General features: G+C 34.8%; 1 protein-coding gene across 1 annotated transcript in view; it reads right to left on the reverse strand.

The window, feature by feature from the left end:
- Nucleotides 1-1,075: 1,075 nt before the first annotated feature.
- Nucleotides 1,076-17,320, reverse strand: part of LOC118192307 (uncharacterized) — a 154,868-nt gene continuing 138,623 nt past the window's right edge. The window contains exons 2-4 of the mRNA XM_085815564.1: nucleotides 11,078-11,254; nucleotides 10,679-10,789; nucleotides 1,076-1,347 (exon numbers count right to left, since the gene is read on the reverse strand). Coding sequence (XP_085671690.1) covers nucleotides 1,207-1,347; nucleotides 10,679-10,789; nucleotides 11,078-11,254 — 429 coding nt within the window. The 3' untranslated portion in view covers nucleotides 1,076-1,206. The remainder of the gene's footprint in view (nucleotides 1,348-10,678; nucleotides 10,790-11,077; nucleotides 11,255-17,320) is intronic.

Consider the following 17,320-nt stretch of genomic DNA (forward strand, 5'->3'; position numbering starts at 1 on the left):
TTAAAGACTCCGCGTTATGATTACATGAAGGAGTTAAAAAATCCGGGGATTGGCTACGCAAGAGAACGTGGATATGTAAAATAGACCCTTTGTGATTTCCCTCCTGAGCTACAGACAAATACTCCAGTAGTAACAGATAATTTCATCAAGTTACGTGCTCTTTTATGTATATCTGAACATTTTGATCCTGATGATTTGTAGTTACAGATGGGTAAAAAATGCGGTTTTCGAGAATCTCGTATATAGTAAATTTCATGTATACTTGCACAGATGTCTCACGAAAATCTAGAAATTTTCAAGCAGATTTTGGTGTTAACACCGCACCAGTCTTCAAATAGTATCGATGTTTCAGGAAAGATGTGGGGTCAGATTAAGACAGTTTGGGGCCTTTGTCATAGCATTCTTTCAGGGTCCTTCAGAACTAACATTCCTGGTTTACATGAAGCATTCCTGGTTTACATGATTCTTGGTTCCTGGTACATGAAAAACAGTATTATGAGGGATTATTCGATTTGGGGGCCTCGGAACTGCGCATTTTATTCGGCAAATTAAATTCGCGAAAATTGTTACATAACAAAACGTTTCATTTCGTCGTTCCCAGTTTCCGAATATCCAGCTCAAACATATGAGCTTTCATTCTTCCACCTCCAGGGTATTTTTTTTATTTAGCGCAATGCGACATATTGGTTTAGCGACTGTCGGTTTCCCAGCGCGAAATGTTGAAAACGAAATCGCCGGTTGAATTGAAAAACACTTCAAAGAATGGTGTTTTGAAGATCTGTAAAGGCACTGTCAAAAGTGTGTTATTATGAAAGGGTCTTACTTTGAAAAATGAATGATTTTCATCGTTATAACTCTTAGAACTTAATGCTTACGGAACCTTTCCCCGAACTTTTGCATACTTTTATATATAACTCTTATTTGTCATTCGTATTAGGAAATTATGTAGCCTAAATTAGATATAAAGTCTTCAATAAATAATCTATATCTGGGGCAACTAACCGTCACAAGTATAGAACAAAGCATTACAAATATAGTTAGCAAACCATTTAAATTAAAAAATAAAACTCTGTGATTTCCCGCTAGATATAATCCAGCACAGTTTTTTTTATATCAAAGACCTTAAGAAAAAATTCAGATATGGAAGTAGAAAGCCCTTGGAAACAATCGTATCAAGAATTTTCAGGCAAGTGGTCTTGCAAATTTTCAAGCCAGAACTGTTGGAGATGATTCTGTAATTGTGGTTCCGGGATCTTTGGAGTTTTCTTTCGAGCTGGTTTCTTTCCACCATTTGTAACCCGTATAATTCAATCCAACAATCACTAGAAATAGTGCAACTGAGAAAAGCTGCAATGATAAAAAGTATTAAAGTCTACAAATACAAATAAAAACTTCTTAATAACAACAAAAAAGTTTATACTTTTGAATAGATCTTGTTGAAAATTGAAGTAAAAAAAGAAATATATCATCTATTGCTTCCGCCAAATTTTAATTAAATTTAACTCTTTTACCTCTGTTGTGATTCCTTTTATCGTAATTTTCCCTTTTTTTTTTTTTTTTTTTTGTTTAATTTGTATAACAGCTATTCTTGTTTTCCAATAGTGGGTTCTAGACTTTTTTAATTACCAGTAATGTGTACCATATATTTAACTTGCTAAAAAATGTTAGTAAAGACAATTTCCTATACACAAAAAGTTGCATTAAATTTCAACACAGAATCGCAAATAATTATCTCATTGTCGTTCTCTCCCTACTAAAAGAAACTGCATTTTAAAGAATGTGATAATAAGAATAGAATAGTTGGAAACACAGTCTCATTAGCATACTGGAGTCACTGTTTTCTCAAGTAATAATTCGTTAGACTAGAAGAGAAACACGCTAATGTGACAATCAAAATCGTAAAAAACAACCTTATATTTAGCGTAGGTATAATGAAACACTCAATCGATTTCGAGGGCAGCTAAAGGTCCCTCCTCATCAGGAGAAAGAAATACATAGAAAGAAGAAAATAGGAAAAGGAGTCACAGAAACACGTAGTGCTTATCAGCACTGCACGTGGTTATAACTAGATTTTTAATCAGAGTTGCACTGGCCGCCTACTTTTACTGAGCCAGGCTGTCTGATCAAGCATAAAGAAATATTAGCGAAGTTAAAATAGGGAGCGAGGGGCAAATGCACATTACGCTCAAAATCTGAACTTCAAATAATGGAAAGCAACCACTGAACGGATTTTTATACCCTCTGGTAGTACCAAGCGCGAGGAGGTAACGCCATCTATCGGCAAAAATAATTAAATTAAGATAGTAGAATTTTAAAGGCATTAGGAAGGACTGGATTGGACTTCAAATCATTAACTAAACTTTCTAAATCTTTGTGAATGTGAAAAGCCTCAAGAAAATCCAATTCGCCTATGGAAGAAGCCTTTTGGATGATTTTTGCAGACCCAAAATCAAAATTATGGTTAAAAGTCCAGCTATGATACGCTATTGAAGACTTGTTAATTTCGCCTTTTTTGACATAAGATTCATGTTCCTTGATACGAAACTTCAACGCTCTTTTTGTTTGGCCAATATATCTTAAACCACACTGACATGATATACTATAAATTCCCCAAGAATTCAAGACAGAAACGCAATCTTTTAGAATCGAAGGGTGAATTTTATTAATAGGGGAGAAACCGACTTGAAAATTGAATTTCTGGAGAATCCGTGCAATTTTATAGCTAACAGAAGGATAAAATGGAAGCACGACAAGGTCATTAATATTATTTCTAACAGTGGAATGTCTTCTTTGATGGGAATCAGAAAATTTTTTGACGGCTTTATCAATAATCACGGGAGAAAATCCACGGTCAATCGCAACTGCTCTCAAATAATTAAGTTCATTGGTAAGCAAAGATTCAGAGGAACAAACTTTTAGCGCGCGGAAAACATAATAGTAAAAAGAAGCCATTTTTTGCTTAACAGGGTGGCATGACTTGGCATGGGGTGGTAAACAAACTGCAAAGGGTTTACGGTACACAGTGGTGCTAAAATAGGTTTCATTGCGGATTATAAGAATATCGAGGAAGGGGAGGGAATTGTTGGATTCAATTTCAAGAGTGAATTGGATGGCTGGATCAATTGAATTCATAATAGATAGAATCTCGGATAAATCCTCTCTATAACCGTCAAAAAGTGCGAAAGTGTCGTCAACATACCGAATCCAAAGACGAAAAGATAATTTATCAAATAATTTCATCTCAAAATAGTGCATATAAATGTCAGCAAGTACCGGACTGAGAGGATTACCCATAGCCAATCCTTCAACTTGACGAAAATATGCATTTTGGAAAACAAAGTGGGTTTGACTTAGAGAAACTTTAGTAAGCGAAACCAACTCATTAATTTCAGTATGTGTGAAGTGAAATTCCCGAAGCCTAGTTTCAAGACAATTTAATGCTCCTTCGACCGGAACATTAGTAAACAATGATTTGACATCAAATGAAACCATAATGGAACGAAGTGGGGAAATATTTTTAAGTTTATCAATGACTTCAACAGAATTTTTTACAGTGTGAATATTGTTAGCAAGTAGAGGAGAAAATCTGGAAACTAAATATTTCCCCACTTCGTTCCATTATGGTTTCATTTGATGTCAAATCATTGTTTACTAATGTTCCGGTCGAAGGAGCACTAAATTGTCTTGAAACTAGGCTTCGGGAATTTCACTTCACACATACTGAAATTAATGAGTTGGTTTCGCTTACTAAAGTTTCTCTAAGTCAAACCCACTTTGTTTTCCAAAATGCATATTTTCGTCAAGTTGAAGGATTGGCTATGGGTAATCCTCTCAGTCCGGTACTTGCTGACATTTATATGCACTATTTTGAGATGAAATTATTTGATAAATTATCTTTTCGTCTTTGGATTCGGTATGTTGACGACACTTTCGCACTTTTTGACGGTTATAAAGAGGATTTATCCGAGATTCTATCTATTATGAATTCAATTGATCCAGCCATCCAATTCACTCTTGAAATTGAATCCAACAATTCCCTCCCCTTCCTCGATATTCTTATAATCCGCAATGAAACCTATTTTAGCACCACTGTGTACCGTAAACCCTTTGCAGTTTGTTTACCACCCCATGCCAAGTCATGCCACCCTGTTAAGCAAAAAATGGCTCTTTTTACTATTATGTTTTCCGCGCGCTAAAAGTTTGTTCCTCTGAATCTTTGCTTACCAATGAACTTAATTATTTGAGAGCAGTTGCGATTGACCGTGGATTTTCTCCCGTGATTATTGATAAAGCCGTCAAAAAATTTTCTGATTCCCATCAAAGAAGACATTCCACTGTTAGAAATAATATTAATGACCTTGTCGTGCTTCCATTTTATCCTTCTGTTAGCTATAAAATTGCACGGATTCTCCAGAAATTCAATTTTCAAGTCGGTTTCTCCCCTATTAATAAAATTCACCCTTCGATTCTAAAAGATTGCGTTTCTGTCTTGAATTCTTGGGGAATTTATAGTATATCATGTCAGTGTGGTTTAAGATATATTGGCCAAACAAAAAGAGCGTTGAAGTTTCGTATCAAGGAACATGAATCTTATGTCAAAAAAGGCGAAATTAACAAGTCTTCAATAGCGTATCATAGCTGGACTTTTAACCATAATTTTGATTTTGGGTCTGCAAAAATCATCCAAAAGGCTTCTTCCATAGGCGAATTGGATTTTCTTGAGGCTTTTCACATTCACAAAGATTTAGAAAGTTTAGTTAATGATTTGAAGTCCAATCCAGTCCTTCCTAATGCCTTTAAAATTCTACTATCTTAATTCAATTATTTTTGCCGATAGATGGCGTTACCTCCTCGCGCTTGGTACTACCAGAGGGTATAAAAATCCGTTCAGTGGTTGCTTTCCATTATTTGAAGTTCAGATTTTGAGCGTAATGTGCATTTGCCCCTCGCTCCCTATTTTAACTTCGCTAATATTTCTTTATGCTTGATCAGACAGCCTGGCTCAGTAAAAGTAGGCGGCCAGTGCAACTCTGATTAAAAATCTAGTTATAACCACGTGCAGTGCTGATAAGCACTATGTGTTTCTGTGACTCCTTCTCCTATTTTCTTCTTTCTATGTATTTCTTTCTCCTGATGAGGAGGGACCTTTAGCTGCCCTCGAAATCGATTGAGTGTTTTATTATACCTACGCTAAATATAAGGTTGTTTTTTACGATTTTAATAATTCGTTGTTCAAAATTAAATTGAATCCAACTCAACTCATACAAAAGGGTAAAAATCGATAGAATAAGATATAGCTTTTTAATGCTTTACCAATAAAATCGAAGACATTTTCTAATTACAAAGTTAAAGGACAAGTAATTTTTTAGTGGCCCTTCATAACAAAATTTAGCACACATGAATATCGGAAGTACAATTCGCATTTAATAAAAAAGCAGCAAGAGGTCCTATAATGTAAGAATTTAATATTTCTCGAAATATTTATCTTTTTTATTTAGATATATATCCCGGAGAGAAAGATTCTTATAACAGAGTTATTATAAGAGTCATTAGGTTGTTCTTACAAACACCAAATTCTCTGTTTCGTATTATTTAAAAAAAAAAAAAGTTCGACTAAAAACGTTATCTTTGCAAAGCGTTCTTTATTACGAAAAAAAAAATAAGTTAAATCCTAGGAAGAAAGATCCGAAGTGTAGAAGAGGATTCAAAATTTTCTATTTGATCTTCCTCGGGTAATCATAGATCGTATTCGCTTTGTCATGAAGGAAAATCATGAAAAGAAGCTTACCGTGGAGGAAAAAAAAATATATTGAAAGGCTTTCAAGATCTAGTCGGCTTGACTGATTGTCGCGATGAAGTTAATATCTCTCCACAACACTGCACATTTTCGGTAGCTTTGTGCTGCAAGAAATTGACAGGAAGAGATCCTTCCCAATCAGAGAAGAATGCAATTTTTTCACATTAGTGTGATTTGTTTTGGACTTTTTCGAGTGGAAAGAAACCTGAATGGTTTGCTGAACAGATTGATGCTTTGATTCCGGCTCAAAGCAATGTCACATGTCTCATAGCCGTAACAAGAAGCCATTCCTCCTGCCTATTGCTACAGACGCCGCAGAGGTATAGCAATATGACATACCTCTTGATTCTCATTGCAAGGTACCTATTGGCTGTACACTTAATTTCCTCCGTTAAGAGTCATATAATCTATTTCAACACTTAAAACAGACAACGTCAGCGATTTTTTCCATACTTGAAAATCTATCTTGTTTGAGCTCATTCACCTCTGCAGCAATATCATCTGTGATGTGCTTTGGTGTAATCATATTGCTAGTCGTCTGACAAAGATGATCACTCTCTTTTAAAACGCTTACGCCACATTTTTACTCTTGTCACTGATATATAGTGTTCAACGCATTCATACCGCCCCACTCTTCTGCTGTCCCCCCCCAAAAAAAAGAAAACGGTGCCTTGATCGATCGGTATAATGGTTAGCCAAGCTGGCTCTTGCATCGTTGAGTCTGGGTGCGGGTTCTAGAGAGGGCATGGGTGTTTGTAGAAATGGAGTGTCTGCAACAGGAATGCATCATTTAAAACATAGGAAAGCTCAGAGTTGTTGTGATAGTGATAAGAAGCATGTCTTACTTCCACGTAGCTCCCGATATACGGCAACACTAAACAGAGATCGTCGGTCGAAAGGTGAGCATTTGAAGTCTTAAAAAAAAGAACAATTTTACTGTGCATTATATCTAACCGAAGTTTTTGATAAATGCAATGAGAATATTTAATCGCCAATGGACAGCGAAGATCCACACTCTTCCATAGAGTCCTCTTGAGAGCTTTGGTGGCAGGGATAGAGAATTGGAAGACACGTCAAATTTTTTCGATGGGATGCTCTCCATCAAAACTAAAGCAGAGCTGTACAGTTACTGCGGTGGAATTATACTTGTACAATTGATAGTGAAATTCTGGTGTCCTGTCCTACTGCAAAAAAATCCACATTATCGCTTATAGGGTTATTATTATTTTATTTAACCAGTTATTTATAATTTCAGCCTATACTATCACTTCTCCTTTCCATTTCCTCACCAGAATGCAAATCATGTTAAGCGTATTTAAGTCGAAGGTTAAAAAATGAATTAAGGAAGAGAGGAAAGTTACAAGGATAAAGTAGACGCAGGGAGCCCAGAATAATCAGTGATAACCAGTGGAAAGCCAAAGTCCATGGAATCAGGTACCGAAAGAGGTTCGCAGCGACGTGAGAAAGTATGGTTACCTATAGCAGAATTAACATGGAAATTCCCCGATGGACGATGAGCCGCCGCAGCGGAGAAAGTTTCAAAGGAAAGATTTCGACGGCATAGCAACAGAAAGCATAGCCGATCAAGTTCAAGCAAAATCAGCAGGGGTGGATTCCAGTAGCAAGGAAGGGGTCGGCACCGCCAGAATTTCCCCAACCGAAAAGGAGGTCCACTAGGATCCAGAAAAAAGCCCTGAAGCGAAAAATTCGAAAATGGACAAGCAAATGAAGTATTACTACAGAAATAAAACATAAGTGAAATTTATTTCCTTTACGTATTATTCAGTTTTTGGTTTATATCTTAAATGCAACAGTTGCTCCTTATTTTACGTTTTTCTCTCAAGCGAGGTCATTTTAGATTTGTATGTAGCAAGAAGCTTGTACTTTAATTATGCATTATCTGAATTATCTGAAGGATTTTAATTTAGCACAAAAATGAAATTTTGATGTAGTCCAAGAGATTGTTTTGAGAAAGTTTGGCGTATTTGTAGAATAAATTTAAGTAACTTCTGTATCTTGCGATGTAAACTTCAACCTGAGTAATCTTTTAAATATCAATAAATTGTAAAGATGTCATAAAGTATGCTTGCTAAATTACTTTATAAACGTAAAATTTTTCTGTTAACTATGTCTAAAAGTAAAGCTGATTTGTGAATGAAATGCTTATGTGTAAGTTAGCAAGTTATAATAAAATAAGTTAAAGTTAGCACTGTGAATGCAATTTGTTAGTTAGGCTGTTAAAGTTAAAAAGGTTAGGCTGTCCGGCCAACACTCACATTTAGTAAATTTTGAACTTAGCACATGAGAATAGTTTCGAAAGTAATGTGTTTATTGATGTCTAGTACGTCTAAGTTACGAATATGTAGGATTTCGGTCAAGTGATAGTGCTGAAATATTTCGTACTCGTATACACGCTCTTACATTACAGTACATATCTGGAGACCAGGGAGTGAGAAAATTAAAATTATAGAGAAAATGCTAAGTGTACGAAAGATTTTAAGTTGAAATAGAATGTAAATATTTAAAAGGAGTTAAATATTTTTGCTAAAGTAATTTTTACTTTCAGATGCCTAGAAGGAGATAAGATTATAGTCAGAATCTCTTGATATCATGAATTTATCGTCCACTGATCGAATCTTCTGTAAAATTTTAATTTATCTTTAGTTACAATTGTAATTACTTACTTGTAAAATGTTTTCTCCTAGTTAGGTTTATAATTTAAAATCTTAACAAGGTTGTTAAAGATCTTTGCGATTAATTAAATTATGGTGGGAGGGGATATTTTTGGGTTATTATTCTATTTAGCCAGTTATTTATAATTTCAGCCTGTTAAGTCGAGGGTTTTGAATTGTAAGACAAAGCGTATTTCAGCCTTTCGAGGCCATATAAGTTTGGCTAGCTGTAATAAGACTATACAGCAAAAATCTAGCTGTAATAAGACTATACAGTCAAAAGTCTAGCTGTAATAAGACTATACAGTCAAAAGTATCCGGACTCGTCAGGACTTCGGCGATTCCAGATTATCGATTTTTCCGGATTATAGATCATCAGTTTAAATCTCGTAAGATGGCATGACGAAATTCTAAAATTAAAAATATGAAACCGTAATTTATGAAATAAAGAACAATTATGATCTAAAGGATATCAAAATTTACAAAAAAAAAAAAAAAAAAAAGCTTAATATTTATTTGTTTACTTTATTAAACATTTTTTTCAATGTAAGTTGTTTAAGTTGCTTTGTTTTATGTGATAATACTTTCTCTTTAATTCTATAAACAGACATAATTTCTTGTTCAGTTACAAACTTCCGCTGTTCAAGTCCCATAATTGCTGTGCCAAGAATACCGACTAACTTGTCAATCAAAATTTTTTCGTTTTCACTAACCTCTCTGTTACCTTCTTCATGTCTTTATCCCTTTTTTGCAGCAATTCCACTTTTTGTTTGACGGACATCGAAACATACTTTCGTTTTGTAGATCCTTTGGGAGCTCCAGCATCGGAAATTCTATTTCACATAATCGAAAGTTCAAGTTTACTTTTATAAAATTGCTCTTACAGTCTGCAAAAAATAATAAGCCGCATCCAATTCGAAGATTAAGGAACAATGCAATCATCAACATTAAGTGAAATAGATAATTTTAGCTTATACCGTCCGTTACACATTAAAAGCGCACGCGAAAACGTATTCTGCGCTTGCGCACACGCATATGCGCAGTGGTGAAGGCCTTACGCGCACGCGTAAACGCCTATGCGCATGTGTCAACGTGGCGCATGCGTAGAACGTTTTTAGCTTTGAGGTCCGGATTATAGATCATTCCGGATTATGGGTGTCCGAATTAACGACTTTTGACTGTAATTCTTCCGCTTTGCGTTATTTGCTGCCGACATTTAAACCTTTACACCGATGAAGTTTCAACCAACTTTGCGTTAAATCAAATGTGTAGTCTTTGACTCCTGGGAATAGTTTTAAATTTGAACTTAGTTACTTTAAGCTTCATCTCCACAAATGGTGCTTGTTTTGTTAAGCATCGGTCGTGCGTTTATATTAAAGTTCTGATGTAAAGAAAAGGTTGTTTTAAACGTTTTCAAGACTCTGTGAAGCGATTGTTATATCCAAGTGTGTTGGCAGTTTGATGCTAGTTTCTGCTACCAAAGGAAACTAAACTTTATAAACTCATTGCTTTTTCAACCAATTCTTCTATGTCTCATCTCTAAAATCACTTGAAATGCATGGTCGGCGCATATAGTTGGCTTGTCATCTTCTTATTACACCGACGTACAGCTAGCTCACTCTGACGTTCTATGAATGTGTGAGATTTTTCTCTCCGGACTGTACCTTTCATAAGACATTTCATTTCAACAGCACTGCCAAAAACGCGATTTTTTTTTCGGTACCAAGATTATGATACAGACATTTTCTTTTCTTTTTATATTCTTTATAGAAAAAGATGGAGCTGCATTTAGTGTCAGACCACTAACAACGCAGATATGAGCACAAATAGTTGGATTCAATTTAAATTATGCATTCATGATTACGACTGACCTATTTGCGGAACAGGAAGGATAATTGTGATCTATGCAGAAGAAAATCTTTTATGTTTTTATTTCATCCCTAAACAAGTTCACAAAATTAGTCATTAAAATGTATGTCTTGAAGAATTTGAAAACTACGATAAAGTTCACCGAACTATTTATCTGTTCCCACCGATGCCCATTGGTCCATCCTAGAAGCCACTCCCTTGGTGGCTACACAGATGTGCACTTGTGAAATATGCTAACCGTGGTCACATTTTATTTTGTTTCAAAGGAATTCATGCGAAATAAAAAGCTCTTTTATTGTGTCTCATATTAAAATTGGAGAAAAAGAAACATACATCTTACCATTGCAATAATTCTCGCTGCAACTCTATATTGGCATCGCCCTATGGATAACATAGCTAATGTGCAAGTGATGAAGTAAAAGATTAAGACAACGCAATCATTCAAAAGAAGCTAAAAAATGAACAGAAAAATTACTTACAAAAATATTTCATATTAGGAACAAAATTCTAGATTCAATTCATTCATTAATATTTATCAAATCATAATAGTTCTTATAAATGAATTCAAACTAATTTCTCCTGAAAACTTTTAATATACAAAAGGTATTCGAATTTTAAATTTTACTTTTAGTTTAAAAGAACTGTGAAATTATGATTTAAAATTATACGTGGAAAATAATTTCACACATTAGAGAATTTTGTTTTATATAAAAAATAGTTCTCAAATTAAAATACTTACCACTAAGGAGACATTTACAAAAGGAATTTTTTTCTCTAGCTGGAGGACGAAAATTATGATAATAACAATGGCTTGTAACATCGATACAATGACCACAAATAAGAAAAACCCGTATCGTCCAACATCATTTTCACAGTATCCCTCAACATTACTGATAAGAGCAGCCAGTGACAGTACCTAAAAAAGTTAATATATACACTTATTTTGCGCAGTCAAATTACAGATCATAAAAATTGACTGTGAAACATGAACAATGAAAAACTCATACATAACTAAGATGAATGTTGATGTAAAATGTGTTTTAGTAGTAAATAACTTTTCTTTGGTGGTGGCAACGATAAGAAATAGTTTCAGAAACTAAAAGTCAAAATAACACCTAAAATTATGAACCATCAAGATGAGAAGAGGAATAAGAGCTTAAAATTCCTGATAATACATTAAAATGAATGTTTGTTATTAAATTATATAATTATAACTCTATTTTTGATAAAGGCAAGCAGTGGCTTCATTCAGGCCACAGGATATCATGCCCCTCAAAGTTTCATCGCGATCCCGAGGAATGTTCGAAAAACTATGAAAACAATGCTTCTTTAACTCTTTGACTACAAATTTAAAAAATACGCCATTTTCAGTTGGGATTTTTCTGACAAACGGCTTTCAAGCCAAAGGCTGGAACACTAATCGACATTGAAAAGTCAATCTCAAAAAGTGTCCAGAAAGTGATGAAATTTGGCAAACAGAGAGAGACAGCAAAGAATAATAAGTGAATTTTATTTCAAAATGATATGCATAATACAGAGGGAGAACAGTGCTGGCTCAGTAGGTTGTACGACCACCTTGGAGGGCGATACACAAAGCAACATGTCTAGGTACAAAATCAATGAGATACGGATGGTGTCCTGAGGAATGGATCTCCATTCCCTGTCAATCATTTGTCACAGTTCGTCTTCTGAAAGTGGCAATGGCATGGTCTGCAAATGGAGTCCAATCACATCCCAAATATGTTCGATTGGTGAGGGATCAGGACAAAACGGTGGTCAGGGAAGCATCTTACACCTTGCAGAGCACTTTGGATGATGCGAGCAGAGTGTCGTACGCTGTTGCGCCCCAAACGATGATGCCCCTTACGTAGTTGTGCCCCAAACGATGATGCCGCGTTGTCACGCGGTGGGGCGTTCCACAATTGTTGCAGGATTGGACCTGTTTCCACAACGATGCCACACTCGTATGCGGCGACTATCATTGCAACATTGCTATCATTGAGAAAAGCAGTGTGACTCATCTGAGAACACAACCCTGTGCCATTCCGTCGTCCATATGGCTCGAGACCGGCTTCATTACAGACGTTGAGTGTTATATTATTTTTCTTAGTTTTATAATGTTAAATTTTAATAATAACAAATTATTGTTGACAACTTTTTATCAAGAACTGTTAATCAAAGTTCGCATTGTTGATCAGCTGTTAGAACTCGACCCCCATTGTTTGGACTTAATGGCATTTTTTGGCACTGGCAATGACGAAAACATTTTGTAACTGTCTGTTAAATGATAGACATCATACTGCGTGCTAGTGCTACTGAAACAAGTTATGTCAATAAATCAGCTATTCAGATAATTTAAGTGCGTTATTTATTTATTTATTTCATAAACACATAAGTTTTTTTGAATTTAGCAGACAGTAAGTACTCTTATTATTTATATTTTATAGTGGCGGGAAAAGGTCTATCGTCGGCCTTGAAAGTAAGGCTTACAACTTACGTTACGGCAAATATAGAGGAAAAATAATACAAGTTAGTATTGTTATTATTTAGAAAGAAATATAGGATTAAAATTTAAATAATTTTTAAAATATAGTTACTTTATAACAAACAAATTAATTTCATTTTTAAACTAACAATAAAATATTTTTATGTAATTATGTACCTACTTACTGTGTTTTTAAGCAATATATATAGATAAAAATTTATAATATAATTTATAAATTTATAAAAAAGTACTTTAGATTTTTAACATAATGAGTAAAAACAGAGGATGCAAATTCAAAGATGATCTCAGAAGTGAATTTCCTTTTCTTAAAAAAACCAAAAGCGATTACATGGCAAAATAGTCAAACTGTAATGGTGAATTTTTGTAAAGATCATGACTTAAAGAGAACGTGAAATATAAATAATAGGATAAGGACTTGCATTTTACGATGTGGCAACAAGAAGGGATTCGGAAGATTTTTTTGATATATTTTGTTTGGAGAGTTGAAGATTTTAGTATTTGAATAGTTGTAAGAGTTTTAACTGTAGTAGTTAAGAGTTTAAAATTTTGATTATTAAGAGCTGCAGTATTTATTTTTTTGGTTCTGTTTTAAAATTCAAATAAAAGTATTTTGTTCCTTCCGAAAATTTAGCTTTGTTCTTCTTACAAGGTTCAATATCCGTTATATTGAAATAAGGAAAGGATTTTTACTGGCGCAGTCGACAGGATCGGGGTTTCCCCGCATATAATTACGAACCAAAATAACTCAGGTGAGAGCTCAATTTACCTTGTAAACGTAAAATAATTAGTTAAGATTATGAAAAGTTAATTATTGTTTCCGTCATGGAATCTTAGTTAATTTACTTGTCAAAGTAATGAATACGCCAGTGTTCAAATGTAATTTCGTTTGACTCGCCAGAGTAGATGAACAACACATTAAGTATTGATTCCACTGATTGATTTTCGTGCCGAATAAAATTAAATTCATTGTGAATTATATTTAAATAGAAAAAAAATTGCTTTTTATAAAAGAGTAAATTGACTGAATAAAATCAAAAACCAGTACTTGGCGTCAACCAGCTGCTACAGTGTTACACATAGAAACGATTTTTTTTTTTTTTGTTTTTTTGTTTCCCCAACGAAAGAGAAAACCGCAATCAGGGAGTTCATACTGTAACTAATGTTAAGGATAAATTGAAGGACGCATTAACAAGAAATTAGTTTTTTTTTTTTTTTTTTTTTTTTTTTTTTTTAAATTAAATTTGCAAAGAATAAGGTTTATTTAAAATCGAGACATTGCTTTTATGGGAAGTGGGAAAAAAGAGGATTTCCTGGTTTTAGCTGCTGAATTAGAAATTCAAGTAGATCCAAGTATGAGAATAGTGGCGATAAAAAATGAAATAATTCAAAGTGATACATATGATGAAGCATTTGCTAAAGAAGTGTTTTTAACGATTATTGAAGAGAGGAAAAGAAAAGAAGAGGAACAGCGAAGAAAGGAGAAAGAAGAGATTGAGGAACAGCGAAGGAAAGGCGAAGGAAAGGAGAGCTTGAGGAACAGCGAAGGAAAGAAGAGATTGAGGAACAACGAAGTAAAGAAGAATTAGAAGCACAGCAGAAAAGAGAGCAAATGGAGTTTGAATTGAGGAAACTCGAAATTGAATCTCGTGTTCGATTAACACAAACTCCACCAGCAAGTGAAAATGGACATCATAATTTTGATTTAATTAAGCATATTCCCAAATTCAATTTAAGACACGATTATATTGTGATTTATTCATCCTTATTTGAAAGACATGCTAAAAGGACAAAGATTGATCCTAAAGATTGGGTTTCATGTTTATTGACTTTAATGCCATCTGAAATCATTCAATTAATTGGTAGGAAATCTGAAGAAAATTTTGAAGATTATGAGTACATTAAGGCCATTTTATTGAAGAGATTTAAATTAAATCCTGAAAGCTTCAGAAAAAAATTTGTGATGCAAAAGAGCGCTGAAAAATCATGGAGAGATTTTCGCTACGAAATCACAAGTTATTTTGAAGAATGGATCAATGGTCTTGAAATCACAAACTTTGCCGCGTTAAAAGACTTGGTTATTACTGACCAAATTAAGAAAAGAGTACCCTATGAAGTAAGAGACCATCTTCTTGACGACTGGGCGAAGTTCGTTTCTCCAACCAAATTAGCTGATAAACTTGACGAATATGACAGTGTTCGTAATATCTCAAAACGGACTGGTGGTAATCCATCAACAGACAGAACTAATGAAAAATGGCAACTTCGTTCTCCACTTCCAGAAAGAGCTTTCAGAAATAAATCGCTGTCCGCTGAGAACACGCCAAGAGTGTACCCATCCCGTAAGAGTGACGAACCACAAAAGCCTAGTTTCAAACTAACTTGCTATAATTGTGGAAAAGAAGGTCATACATCTAAGTTATGTACCAAAAATTGGATACCAAGAAGTGCTCCTGTAACAGCACAAAACAACTTAATACAAACACAAGCACCCCTTGCAGAAAAAGAAAAACCAGAAGTGCTAACTGCCAAGATCTCTATTCCTGTTTCAAAATCAGTGGACGTGTCTAGAAACATAGATGAATTAAAACTTGTCAAAGTTAAATGTGGAGATATTATTCTAAATGGAATCGTAGACACGGGAGCACAAATTTCAGTAGTCCGTGAGAAATTGGTTGACAACACACCTTGCGAGAGTGTCCATTACGTGTGCTGTTTCAAAAAACTAGTTACCGACTTGCTATTGAGTTCTTCAGCTTATGAAACCCTCTGTGGAAATATTAAACTGTGGAGCAGTGATCGTCATTGGGATGCATCCCCCTTAGAGTACAAAGAGACAGATGATGAACCCTCACCAGTTGAAGACAATACTACAAATTTGGCTGTTGTTAATCAGATTTCCCAAGAAAACATAGAGTCTCTGAAAACAATAAACATAATAAGACTAGAATTCAAGACACATCAAGAACAAGACGAAACTCTGAAAAAATGCTTTGAATGGGCAAATAAAAATCAAAATTCATATACTTCCGATGATGGCATATTACTTAATTCCGAATATATCTGTGGTGAAAACATTAAGCAAGTTGTGTTACCTTTAAAAAAAAGAAGGGAATTCCTAAAAATGGTACATGAAATCCCTCTTGCCGGCCACCTCAGTGAGGAAAAGACAATTCAACGAATGAAGTACTCATTCGTTTGGCCTAGTATTAAGCAAGATGTTAAAAAATTCTGTGAAAGTTGTAAAAATGCTAATTGAGGAGAACAGTTACGTACAAAGTCCTCGTGTTAATGCCATCATCATCACATAAATTGCTCAACACGTGGCAAGGACCAGCTACCGTGATCAAACTTCCCAGGCCACACTCTGCCAAAATCGAAATGGAAAACGGAAGTATTAGAGAACTCCATATAAATAAGTTAAGGCCTTATATTGCTCGTGTAGATCACGTTGGTATCATTTTTGACCAAGATGAAGAGTTTGGAGATATCCACTATGCACCAGCAGATCTTATGAATAAATCTACTGATGATATCTGGACCCATTTACAAAATTTGAAAGGCGACTTAAAATATTACCAACGGGAAGGACTATTTAAAGTACTAAAATCTTATGTAGATGTTTTCAGTAGCAAACCTGGTCAAGCCAATGTTGATGGTCATGACATCAAGGTTACTGCCGTGTTCCTGTTTCACTTCAAGAGGAAGTCGATCGTCAAGTTAAAGAACTGTTAGAATGGGATCTTATAGAACCCAGTGACAGTGACTGGGCACATCCTATAGTATGTGTTGCAAAAAAGAATGGCGGCGTTAGACTGTGCATAGACTTCAGGCTTTTAAATAGCTTCACAGTTCCGGACGCCTATCCGATGAAGATTGCTAAAGATTTACTATTCGAAATAGGGAAAGCCAAATTCATAACAGTTCTCGATTTAACCAAGAGATATTGGCAAATTCCTATGAAAGAAGAAGCTAAACCCTACACAGCATTTATCACTCATTCCGGCCATTACCAATGGAAAGTTCTCCCTTTCGGTTTGCAAAATGCTGGAAGTACCTTCCAAAAATCGATGGATAAGATGCTTGCAAACCATAAGAACTACTGCCGTTCATATATTGATGATGTGGCAATATTTTCTGAAACTTGGGATTGCCACCTCTATCACATCGACCAAGTGTTTCAGACACTGAGAAACGCAGGTCTAACCGCAAATCTAGAAAAGTGTGATTTCGGAAAGAGTCACGTGAAGTTTCTAGGACACGTAATAGGTTCTGTCACTCACTCTCCAGATCCTGAGAAGGTAGAAGTCATCAGAAATCTGTCTAAGCCTATCACTAAAAAAGAAGTCAGAAGTCTTTTAGAGCTAGCAAGCTACTATAGGGATTATATCCCGAATTTTCCTGAGATTATTTTACCTCTAACAAACCTTACAAAGAAGAGTGTTCCAAATAATATTCCATGGTACTCTGAAAAAGAAG

This window comes from Stegodyphus dumicola, chromosome 4, assembly GCF_044657685.1.
Source record: "Stegodyphus dumicola isolate Sdum_Otavi_A_Nest chromosome 4, ASM4465768v1".
In the NCBI taxonomy this organism is placed as follows: Eukaryota; Metazoa; Arthropoda; class Arachnida; order Araneae; family Eresidae; genus Stegodyphus; species Stegodyphus dumicola.